Raw genomic sequence first — 13,261 nt, 5'->3', positions numbered from 1 at the left:
GGTTAACCGGTGTGCATTAGAAAAAGTGAATTGTACACACAACATTTCAAACCACACATATTAGTAAATTCACTGTATGTGCACCAATGCCTGTATGTGGGTGTTTGTGTGTAATGAGGAGCCATCTGTACACATGGGATGGACTAGCGTACATGCATAAGCTTTAGGAAATCAGGCCAACTGTGTCTTTGTCTTTGTTATATATATATATACAGTATCTCAAAAAAGTGAGTACACCCCTCACATTTTTGTAAATATGTTATTATATCTTTTCATGTGACAACACTGAAGAAATGACACTTTGCTACAATGTAAAGTAGTGAGTGCACAGCTTGTATAACAGTATGCATTTGCTGTCCCTTAAAATAGCTCAACACACAGCCATTCATGTCTAAACCACTGGCAACAAAAGTGAGTACACCCCTGATTTAAAATGTCCAAATTGGGCCCAAAGTGTCAATATTTTGTGTGGCCACGATTATTTTCCAGCACTGCCTTAATCCTCTTGGGCATGGAGTTCACCATAGCTTCACAGGTTGCCACTGAAGTCCTCTTCCACTCCTTCATGATGACATCACGGAGCTGGTGGATATTAGAGACCTTGCACTCCTCCACCTTCCGTTTGAGAATGCCCCACAGATGCTCAACAGGGTTTAGGTCTGGAGACATGCTTGACCGGTCCAGCACCTTTACCCTCGCTTTTACGCTTCTTTAGCAAGGCAATGGTTGTCTTGGAGGTGTGTTTGAGGTTGTTATCATGTTGGAATACTGCCCTGCAGCCCAGTCTCTGAAGGGAGGGGATCATGCTCTGCTTCCGTATGTCACAGTACATGTTGGCATTCATGGTTCCCTCAATGAACTGTAGCTCCCCAGTGTCTCGGCAACGCTCATGCAGTCCCAGACCATGACACTCCCACCACCAATGACTGTAGGCAAGACACACTTGTCTTTGTACTCACACACTTGACACCATCTGAACCAAATAAGTTTATCTTGGTCTCATCAGCCTACAGGACATTGTTCTAGTAATCCATGTCCTTAGTCTGTTTGTGGGCTTTCTTGTGCATCATCTTTAGAAGAGACTTCCTTCTGGGATCATAGCCATGCAGACCAATTTGATGCAGTGTGCGGTGTATTGTCTGAGCACTGACAGGCTTACCCCTCACCCCTGCTGGCAGCACTCAAATGTCTAATTCCCAAAGACAACCTCTGGACATGACGCTGAGCTTGTCAATCAACTTCTTTGGTCGACCATGGTGAGACCTGTTCTGAGTGGAACCTGTCCTGTTAAACCGCTGTATGGTTTTGGCTGCCGTGCTGCAGCTCAGTTTCAGGGTCTTGGCAATCTTCTTATACCCTAGGCCATCTATATTTAGAGCAACAATTATTTTTTTCAGATCCTCAGAGAGTTCTTTGCCATGAAGTGCCATGTTGAACTTCCAGTGACCAGTATGAGAGAGTGAGAGCAATAACACCAAATTTAACCAACCTGCTCCCTATTTACACCTGAGACCTTGTAACACTAACGAGTCACATGACACCGGGGAGGGAAAATGGCTAATTGGGCTCAATTTGGACACCTTCACTTAGGGGTGTACTCACTTTTGTTGCCAGCGGTTTAGACATTAATGGCTGTGTGTTGAATTATTTTGAGGGGACAGCAAATTTACACTGTTATACAAGCTGTACACTCACTACTTTACATTGTAGCAAAGTGTCATTTCTTCAATGTTGTCACATGAAAAGATATAATAAAATATTTAGAAAAATGTGAGGGGCGTACTCACTTTTGTGAGATTCTGTATATATATATATATATATATATATATATATATATATATATATGTACATATACAGTATGTAAAGTATCTATATCTAGCTAGATTTATATACACACACACACACAAACACATAGATAAAGAGAGTAATCATGTAAGAATACATAGTAAACTGAACTTGATGTGTCTCACATTTGTATGTGACATCATCCTTATGTAAACAGCCATAAAAAAGCTTTAAAGACTCTTGCCGGTTACAGAAAATAAAAGCACAAAAAGTTTGCACACTCACTGAATGAGTGCAAGTGACATAGACAGAGAAAATAAGTGACAGCATTCCTTGTTGGATGACTAAGATCATCATTAAGCAATGTGGTCTGCCCTATATAAAGACAGCAAAAGATGGGATTTCACTCATACTTCATTCAAACTAAGGCTGACTTGTAAAGGTAAGGCACTTCTTTTCTATATGATTTATTTTTGATGTAGCTAATATGTGACTATTCATTTTATTTGTGGGCTGATAGAAGTTGATATGCTGTATTTTGTGGACAGATAAAATTTAGATAGACAGAAATATATTGACTTTAAATTAAGTGGTCCTAAATACAGGAACAATAATTTTGTTCGCTTTTCCAAATAATAATTGCAATTTTGCTTCTTCCCCTGACTATTTCTAGGCGGTTGTTAGGTTAGTTAGTTCATGATTTCATTTAAAAGCAGTTTACACAGTATAACAGTCAAAACAATAGTATCATAATACAAAACTGGTACTTATATGTAAGTCATTTTTCCACAATACCTTGATTTAATATTAAAAAGACGAGCACTGTATTTAGTATCCCCATTCTGTTCTTTTTCATGTTAGAACATACCTACAGTTTCCTAAAGAACTGTACTGCCTAGTTCATCTTTTGAATGTATGCAAGTTCCAGGTGTGCTTCTTGTTACTCATATTGGAACAATGTTTGCATCCTCCTAGGCCACTGACTACTCCTGAACATCAGAAGAGTCATATAACCTCAGGTGTGCCCATTTTCCCATTCAGATCTAGCTGTGACTTGATTTTTTTTTTCTTTAGATTTGGGCTTTCCCTTGCATGTAACGCTATACTTAAACATTTGCACTTTTATATAGTCTAAAACAGCTCTGGTCATGTCACAGAAATAGAAAAATGCTTTGGTTTTTAATGACTTTAAATACTTTATGTACATGAGTACTTGAGTAATCAATAAATTTTAATGCAATGTTGCAACGTAGAATTCTTTTTTATATTGATGAAGGTAGGGATTTTTGTGCAACTATATTAGGATTATGTTTAGAGAAAAAAAAATAGACATAAGTAGCCATTTTTGTGTAGACATTTAACTGAGAACAACAGGCAGAGTGAGTTTTTGATGTTCTAGGACCTTTTGTGATTCTTGGCCCTATGGTGGTAGTGGTGTATACACATGTCTTCTACATAGAAGAGGAAAGGATTAGGCCCACACACAGTTTTCCCAAGAAGCAGGAAAATGTCCCTGTGCAATTCCAAACGCCTTGAACTATTACTTGATCATTTTCGCTTGCCATTTCTTTAAACCTATTTACTACTTCACCATAAAATATGATCACAAAATAAATTCAAACATGTACTTTTATGCCAGCAGATGCCCAGCAGGCAAAATCTTTCTTCAACCAGTCTCTTACCAAATTTTTCTGCCACTTTGGTTAGACTGTCCTATGTAGCGTTATATTTTTTGCATGTTGACACTTTGCATCACTGTTGTTTTGTACCGCAAATTTATTGACTAATTAAACAGAGAATTAAAAAAAAAAAAAAAAAAAAATATATATATATATATATATATATATATATATATATATATATTTATATGCATATTTCTCCTTTAATAATGATGTGTACATTTAGAGAAAGCATACATTATCACATAATTGTCATTAGAATTTAGTCCGAAAATGAAGTCCGCTGGATCACTTCAGGCTGGCCCCTGTTAGCTATGTAAAACATTAAAAATAACATTAAAAAACATTAAAAATAAGTGCCTATACTTTTTAAAATCCAGTAATACACTTTCTCACCCTGCTCTGCACATGTTCAGTTGCACTGTGCCAAATTTGTAGAGGCCAATCTGCTGACAGCCTAAAAATGTACTGCTGCTCAGGGGCTCTGGGCAGAGTGGCAGTCTCTAGCAAGATGAGACAGGCACAATGCTGGAGGCAATTTACAGGACACACTAATTTTGATAGCATAATTATTATTGTGGAATGTATGTTCCTTGCTAAAGAATATTATTTTTATCAAGTTGCTATGGGTAAAGTTCTAATTTAAGGGTGTCCGCTGCTTCTGTGGTTGCAGAGTAAGGTAATGAGCAGAAAGTCCTGAATCTGTCTAGGTAGCAACAGTGTAAAGAAGACATAGATACCTGTATGCATAGGTAAATAGCTTAAAGAGGAAATGATTGTAAACATTTTGGAGAAACATTGATTCATCTAAAGCTTTTTTTGGGGCTTCTTTCTATTGAAAATAATAGATTAACCTTGGTTTAGGGACAGAGCTGAAAAATAAAAGATGTATTTTTTTTTTTTTTAGAAATCAGTAACATTTTGATGGGTTATTTACACCCTAACTAAAATAAAGCAGAAACGGTGTATAGCAGCTGTAAGAGGTAAATCACAGTTCAGACCTTATAAAATAGCCTTCTCCCACCATTAAAAAAAAAAAAAAAAAGAAAAGAAACATTATTTGATAAAACAAAAGTTGTTATAGTTTATATCTCATTTAATAATTGTTTTCTTCTTTATTCCCTCAATTTATTGTATTTCTTAGAATTACTCATATCCCTATTAAAACCAGAACAGAGCAGGTACAACCTAAATCACTTTCAGCAAGCCACAAATTTGTTTATTTTTGGTATCTTTCTAGGAATTGACTACTAGCTTCATGAAGCTACTGCAATCAGAATAATCAGTATTACAAAGAGTAATAAAATTGTTCAACAAAAATTTGATATATTTTACCTAATCGAATATTCTACTGCAACAGTGCTAAAATGATTATGAAAAATGTCTCTACATGATTATGAGAAATGATTCCTCTTCTGAAAGTTTGTATAGCGGAAGAGTTAACAGGGTGTTCTTAAAATCTAAGACCAGTTCTGGAAAAGACTCCTGTCATTTTCCAAATAGTTAGCATTCTCCAAAATGTTCCCTTATTGGCGGTTACTCTCTGTACCCCTGAGGCACACATTGCTTTCAGTATAACAGGATAACTATTAGCACACTGCAAACTCATAGAGGCATGAACGCGAGGAGGCTGTCATTTCCCAGCAAAGGGGAAGGCAAAGATTTAGTGAGTCAGTCCAGGCAGATGTGTCAGAGTCAAATAAGAACTGCACTCATGAGGTCATTCTTAAGATTCCTTACTTATTTTATAATGCAGCCAGTAGCCACAAGCAGCAAAATAATGCAGAGAAAGCAAGGTATACCACAAGTAATAGCTGAACACACTGAAACATTTCATATAAGTATACTTTATATAGTAAGGTAATACCCTACAATAATAAATAGGGTTTTAAAATATATGTTCATATCCATTTTGGCGTCAGACATCCTGCAGTAGAAAATCAGAGATAAGCTTTACTTTACATTGACACTCATTCTTCCTCATTCTCACTAATACATGTAGCTCTCCGTTGTATATATTGACATATGGGACATGTGGTGTTTATTATTTTAAATTACATAAAATGTAAAATACTAATATTACAGGAGCCTGTAGTGAGGAAAGTAGGGAGGCAGGCATTGCTGCCCTTCTTTTCTAAAAAAAAAAATAATCTCCTGGCTTTCATACTAGTCTCAGGATTCCTTAGTAACTGACTTGGAACCAACCCATGAGCAGCTTAGTTTTGTCTTTACAACTGACTTTTGCTCATAACATACCTGTTCTAAAGCTGGCCATACATTATACAATTTTCCCTTCCAATTTCCTTTAGATTTAACTTCAACTGCCTGCCTGATGGCATACAAATTGAAAGTGTTTAGGTATGCCCTCATATTACATGGTTTTGGTAAATCTAAAGGAAATTGAATAAGAAAATTGTATAGTGTATGGTCAGTTTAATGCCTCGTACACGCGATCAGATAATCGTACGAAAAAAATCACTTTTGAATTGATCACACGATAATCTGATCGTTAGTACACAGCTTTCGACAGCAGATCACGACATTTCCTCCAACAAAATCCGAAGAGACAAACATGAAAACCTTTGTTGTACGATAGCCTACCGAACGACAATTGTTTAATCAGTACAGTATGCGTTCGGTAAATCTATAGACAAAGACCAATCATGACCAGAAACACAAAAATAACCCAGAAAAAGCCTGGCCGCCATTGTTTTTGTTTTCTACTATCCGATATGTAGCTAAGTAACCAGAAATCTTTTCCAGAACCGTACGAAAACAATCATATGTTTAGTATGCATTGTTGAATTCAATACTAGTATCATGCAACAAAATGCGAGCGATAAGTCGTCCAATTATCTGATTGTGTGTACGAGGCATTAGTCAGTCTTAATTATTGAAGCCAGAGACAGCGATACAACTAGCATTTCAATAGGGAATAATCAGTGATTTTACTAGATTTAATAAAATGCACACACTATTCAGTAGCACGATGCACATGCATATGCATATGACACAGTTAAAATTATTGCCTTAAACATAACGCATTAAAAAAGGTTGACCAAATATTCAATGAAGCCAGAATTATGATAACTTTGAACTTGCATGGTAAAACATGTCAGCAAAGGCAGCTATCAAATCTCCATCCCCATACCTCCCAACTATATGAGATGGGAATGAGGGGCACCTATTATTATATTATATTTTTTATACAGGATTTATATAGCGCCAACAGTTTGCGCAGCGCTTTACAATGTGAGGGAAGACAACAGTTTTGATACAATTCAAAACAGGAGGAATTAGAGGGCCCTGCTCGTTAGAGCTTACAATCTAGAAGGGGGGTGTTAGCAAACATATGTAGGCATAGGACACACCTCCTAAAAAAAATAATTAAACAAAAAAGGTGCTTATTTTGCCACTACTATTCCTCTATATTGGCTTTTGAAATTTACAAATGCAGCAATTTAGAAATTGTGAAATACTTTTTGAAAGATAAATAGTGCATTTTATATACAACTATATAGATCAGAACAACATGAGGGACAAATCAGGAGGAAAGAAGGAAAGATGGACTTTGTTCCAAGTCAGGGACAGTCCCTCAAAATAAGGGACAGTTGGGAGCTATGCATCCCTATCGATTTTCCATAGGCCCTAAAGGTAGCATGGAAACTTTCACTCTCACCCAATCACCAATCACCAATTCTATCCTGGCACTGCACACTTAATAACAATTATAGGAAAAAAATGCCACACATAACCGTCCTATTTCACCATTTACAATGCATTAAAATGATACAGCAGCCTCAGTGTAAAATACTGCACATTTCTCATTTCTAATTACAGATATCGTAAAAACCTAAAGCCTTTACAGAACCATACCCTAGGTAGTAGGGTTTTTATTATCATTTTGTTTATTGATTATTTTATTACAATTGATTTTTATAACAACTTCATTCCCCAGTTAATGATGGATAAAATCAAACACTTTTAGCTGAAATAACAAATTTTAAAGCCAATAGTTGTTTTCTTTGGCAAGTTGAAGAATTCTTAAATAAGTAATAAAAATTTAACTCTCAGTAATCTGTTTGAGTTCCGGATAAAGTCATCATGGAAAAGAAATGGAAAAACGAAACTGTGAAGGTCAATTGAGGATACACTGTGTTTGGTAACTAGTTATTTCCCCTGTGTCAGGCTCTGGCCAAAGGGGATATGATTACATGAGTACCAATGTGTATTTACATTAATAGATGGATTCATATTTTTTGTAGGTTTGACAGAATGTATAGTAAAGTTACCATTGTGACTGAATCTGTGTGCTGATAGAGGAGATAAAATGGAGTGATTTTGGGACTTTGACACACAACTGGTGTGAATTTTAGGTCACATGGGCACTGCAGGTCTGTAAATATGTAGGAACTCCTGTGGTTGATGGTATGATAACCTCAGCCAACATAAGCTTTTTAAAAACCCTACCGTTAAAGTGCCACATGTACAATACTGACAGAGGAATCACTTTGGTCAAATTGAAAAACCGTATGCCAAAGTCACATTTATGTTATACTGATTTGAGTATATTGGGAATGTACCTAAACTTGAGATTTTCTGCAGTACTTTAAAGCATATACTTCTTGTGAGAAAATAATGCATATTAAAAGTACTCAGAGAGAATGAAGAAACAGCATACATTTATATTTATGGCATCAAGCATATTCTTTGCTAAACCTATGTTTCATTATAGGATTGGGTAAAAGGAAAACACAATGTACTACATCGTACTACCATTATGGGGACTCAGCCTAATGTGGCTTCCTCTGTGCCATGGATTTTCTTTGAAAACAGACCGGATTAAGGCTGATGCAAAGCTACTCTCAAGAATACTCATCACAAGAATCCAGGAACATCCAATTCAGGTAAAATACAGAAAATGTCAAGGAATGCCACCAACATCGCTCTACATCAGTCCAATATTTATTGGGGAGGAACACTGAATTTTTTTTCTTGCTTTAGATAGTGTGGGGAAGGGATACAATCCCTGTTGTTTTTTGTGTTTTTTTTTTTTTTTTTTTGCTGTGTCACATTTTTTTTTTCTAAAAAAAACAGAAAAGATTGAGGAAGGATTCAGTCTGTGTCACTGAAAAAATGATAAATGCACTTTAAAACAAAGTACATTTATCTAGCGTGCCCCTTTCCCCTGATCTAACCTAACCCGTCCTACTAAAGATGCATGTCCACCTCAATCTGTCACCATGGTTCCACTGTTTGTTTACATCTAGCAGTGCAAGTCTTTACAATTTTGGCTATATCCATGCATTAGTTCCCTATAGATTTCTTTGGGACTGTGACCCAAGGCCAGGGACAATCGTAGAAAGTCCCATAGAAGTCTATTGGGCTGTAATGCGCAGGCACATAATGACACAAAGGAACCATGGCTTTTGGATGAAGGGAAGTATACATCTGAGGGTCAGATTAGGTCAGGGTAAGGGGCGAGAAGAATAACTGCACTTATGAAGTGCACTTTTTAAAGTAGATTAATGTATAACTAAAGGGAAATCTTTTTCTTAAGTTTTGGATAGAGTGGAGAGGGATTAGAACACCTGTCAGTTTTTATTGCTGTCTGTGCCCCCATTAGGGAGATTCCCCCACTCCATTTGTCCTATTTACTATTGTCTTTGAAAGTGAAATTAAAAGAAAATCCAAAATTTGGGGTTGTCCCCAGAAAAGTAATAGAGGGGAAATTTTTAGATGGGGACACTGGTTCTAATGACCTGGGGGTCCCCAAAGAATTCACTTATTTGCAGGGATTTCCTCTCACTTCCTGTTTGGCTATGGGACAAGAAGTGAAGGGTATTCTCCGCAATGTGACTCAGATAGCAAAAAAAATATCTGAAAGGGGTTATAGCCCTTCTTTGCTCTATCCAAAATGAAAAAAAAAAAAAAAAATTGCTACCTTAAGGCCGAGTATACACAGGCCAAAAATCGGCCAGTATCAGCCCGTTCAACAGAAACCGGCTGGTATATTCTCTGCAATGTGACTCAGATGGCGAAAAAAATATCTGGCAGTGGTTATAGCCCTTCTATGCTCTATCCAAAATGAAAATAAAAAAATGTGCTACATTAGGGCTGGGTATGCACAAGCCGAATATCGGCCAGTATCGGCTGGTTCAACAGAAACTGGCTGGCATTCAGTCAGTATGTACAGCAGCCTGTCAGACAGAAGGCAGTCTAATAATGGGCTTTTTTCGAAGGGATATGCTGAAAAACCAGCATCTAATCAGTGTTCACAGCTATTGGGTGTGAGCCCTGACCAGTGAGTTCTGGGGGGGATCCTCCTGTCAGAACACAAAGGCACAGCAGGGAGATCACTGCAATAACATTGCTTCAGTTAGTACAGTGATCTGTCAGGTTTTTTTTCATTCAGCCTACTGGGTCGAATGGAAAAAACGTATAGGGTGTACCCGTGTTGCTCTCACTTCTTGTTCAGGTGACAGGTGTCAGGCAGGTTTGGAAGTGTGAAAAAGTCTTCTCAAAGGTGACATCTATGACATTTTCCTCTGATTCTTATGCCATTATAACTTGACTTAAATTATATACAAAGTCAATGGAACCAAATAAAAAAAGCTATACATATTTTATGCTACTTAATGCACAAGCGTGGAATGAGGGAGAGATACTTTAGCAGGAGGCATGGTTAATAGGCTGGTATAGTACCTATGTACTGCACTTGTTACAGCCATGTATAAAACAGCATCCTGGCTGCGAGTACCACATACCAATGCTGCTATACAACATGGCTGGACAATAGCTGGGCATTGTTGAAAATATTGTACAGGGGTGGCCACGCACCATAAACCTAACTGGGGTTTATCAGAGCTGGACTCTTCTTATTGCAGAGTAGCTATCTCTTTTAGACTTTTTAGCAGGTATAAATAGCCAAAGTTGACAAAATTCTTCATTCTTGTTCACTAAAAAGGAAGAACATTTTCTAATACTATTTATAGCACTGCGTACATGTAGAATGAGAGTTGATTTAACTACGAGTTGTATACTTAGTCTATAAAAATTGATTAACAATAATTTATCATTTCCCACAGTTCAATTACCCAAGCAGTCTGAAAAGCAGTGGCTTGGATTTCATTCCAGATGAGCAGATTCTTGAGAGTTTGGAGAAGATGGATGAGACTCTTGAAATATTCCAGAAGATTTTAGCCAATATCCCCATGGAAAATGTAGAACAAATGCTGAGTGATTTAGAGAACCTTCGCAGCCTGCTACAGCTACTCAACCGCATTATGGGTTGCATAGTCACAAAGCCCAGACAAACTAATATAACAGAAAACCTAAAGGAGCAGTATGAAAATGCCTCCTATACCATGGAAAAGGTGACACTTGACCGTCTTCAGAAATCATTACATAACATCATGAAGCACCTAGATTATATTACAGACTGCCAAAAAACAGTTTAGGAATATCAATATCATTAGAGAGATTTATTTCATCCATAGACCTAATGGAATGGTCTGAAGTGGACAAACCTTTGCAATACTTATAATTCAGGAACACCTGCTGCAGAAGTCCTGATGAAGCTGTGCTTCTATTGGGTTACTCACATTGTAATAGGATGTGGTATGTCCTGTATTCCAACAAATGTTTGGAAACAATAGTTAACAACACACTGACTATGTTTGTGGTTACTTTCCCACATTTCTTCAGCACAGTCAGTATGGACAGAAGATAGGATTTTTTATGCTATCCTTTTTTAAAGATGTATCAAAGTGACTTTTCAAACACTAAAATGCACTATTATGTAGATTAGGAAATGCTATTCCCTTTGGACCAAAGCGCTTGCATGGATTTATGCACTGTGTTAGTTTGATACATTCCATGTAATTCCAAGGTACCTTAGAAACCAACAACTTCCTTCAATAGAAAACCATATGTTTACAATCTAGGAGGATAAGTTTTGTTTGAAAATGGTAGCTGCTTACTTGGGACAAAAATTTTAAGCGCTAAACCTCGAGAAGGCTAAGCATTGGTGCCCTAATGTTTAAAATGTAGGAATATTTAGGCGATTGTTGCAGCCCCTAAATTAACTTTATTTAACTTTCCCCTAAACATGAAAGCTTTTTACAACTTCAAACAGCAGCCCGCTTGATCACACCTCTCCTTTAATGTATCTCCTATTTTCTCACATAATATCTTTTTATTTCACAAACATTTAATTCCATGTTAAGCCTACGAAGAAGACTCATATGGGAATGATCTAATAAAGTTAAATAGGCTGTTTACTTTGCAGGGGAAGTTCCCCTTTGTAAGGAAATTTTCTCTTGGTTTGGATTGGGTTTTCTTTGCAAAGTGAAACTTCACCACATTCACTAAGTATCGGGGCACATTCCTGTGTAAAGTGCAACTTCCCTTGCAAAGTGAACAGCCTATTTTCCTTCAGTAAATCAACTCCATAAAGTCTCCCTAATCCCAACCAACCCCTTCTTAAAATAAAAGAATAGGACTGCTAATAAAATATGAACAGACAACAGAATAGCAATCCAACCCTAGGCAGCATGGAAATAAATTGAATAGATTTTTTAGATAGGCCTTCTCATTACTTAGCTTTCGTACCTCTAAAGGATTTTGTTGAGTATTGTCCATGATAGTTAGATAATTAGATAGATAGATAATTTAAGATTTTGGGGTGTAACCCTCTCCTTGGTCCAAGCAGTACTGACATACAAAGGTTTATCAAAAATGAACAAAAAAAAAAAAAACTGCAAAGACATTTTCTACACTTTTCTACACTTATCTATTTATATCTTTGTGTATCAGTACTCCTTGGACTAAGAAGAAGAGCGTAGACCCCTAAAAGCTTTGCAATATCTCTCATTTATTCCTGGTCTGGTGACATCAAACAATCTGTGTTTTACCTTACTTTCATCTCTGGTGACAATGGTCAATATGATATAGGAAAGCTTGAGTTTCCCCAGTCGGGTCAGAGACAGCAATAAAAGCGGGACAGGTGTTCGCTTTCCTACCACTCTATCTAAAACTAAAAAAAAAAATGTTGGATTTAGATGCCCTTTAGGACTTCCCCTAAATACAGAGAGAAGGAAAGATATATTGAAGAACTATTTACTGTTCCATGCTTTTCCAAGTAATGAGGCTACTATCCTAGGAAACACACAACAAAGTGAATTGCACTATACTATGTACTGTAGCACTATAATATTCCCCCTAGGATAAAAAAAAAAAAAAAAACTTTTTTATATCTCCTTTGAATGCATTAATGTAGTTTTAAAATGTATACACTGAATGTAGGCATTTTTTTAGTGATGTTATATTTATGTAATATATATATAATTCATATTTAATTTATAGTATTGTAACTGTATACGTTGTAACTCTAAACTTATTTGTATTTATTATATTTTTTAAAATGGTTTCTATTGAAAACTTGAATTTTACAATTTTGGAAAAGTAGGCATGATATGCCAAAAATGTTTGATGTATGTATTTATTTATCTAAAAGCCATATGTAAATTAAATCAATTTTACATAAAAAAAAGATTTTCTTTGGTAATTGAATGGAATATTCAGCAAACTGCACACTGCTGATCAATGCATACAGTATGGTCTTTGTTTGCCATGTATATTGAACATCCCAATAATGGTAATTTATTGTATTTTGTGGTATTGTGCTCTTCATTTTCTTTCTAAAAGGATCAGTATCATATTAAAACAAACAAATAAAAAGTGTGGGATCACCGTTAAAACTAAAAAAAGATCCTTATCCAAGCCAGAAAAGGAGT

General features: G+C 36.3%; 1 protein-coding gene across 1 annotated transcript; it reads left to right on the top strand.

Annotated features, from left to right (window-relative positions):
* Nucleotides 1-2,202: 2,202 nt before the first annotated feature.
* LEP (leptin) lies at nucleotides 2,203-12,040 on the top strand. The gene is made up of 3 exons (XM_082254709.1): nucleotides 2,203-2,227; nucleotides 8,200-8,371; nucleotides 10,553-12,040. Exons 2-3 carry the CDS (start codon nucleotides 8,222-8,224, stop codon nucleotides 10,922-10,924), a joined length of 522 nt encoding a protein of 173 aa, XP_082110835.1. The 5' UTR covers nucleotides 2,203-2,227; nucleotides 8,200-8,221; the 3' UTR covers nucleotides 10,925-12,040.
* Nucleotides 12,041-13,261: the final 1,221 nt, after the last annotated feature.

Source organism: Pelophylax lessonae (genome assembly GCF_965119305.1).
Source record: "Pelophylax lessonae genome assembly, chromosome: 4".
Lineage (NCBI taxonomy): Eukaryota > Metazoa > Chordata > Amphibia > Anura > Ranidae > Pelophylax > Pelophylax lessonae.
This window is presented reverse-complemented; position numbering and strand designations above follow the sequence as displayed.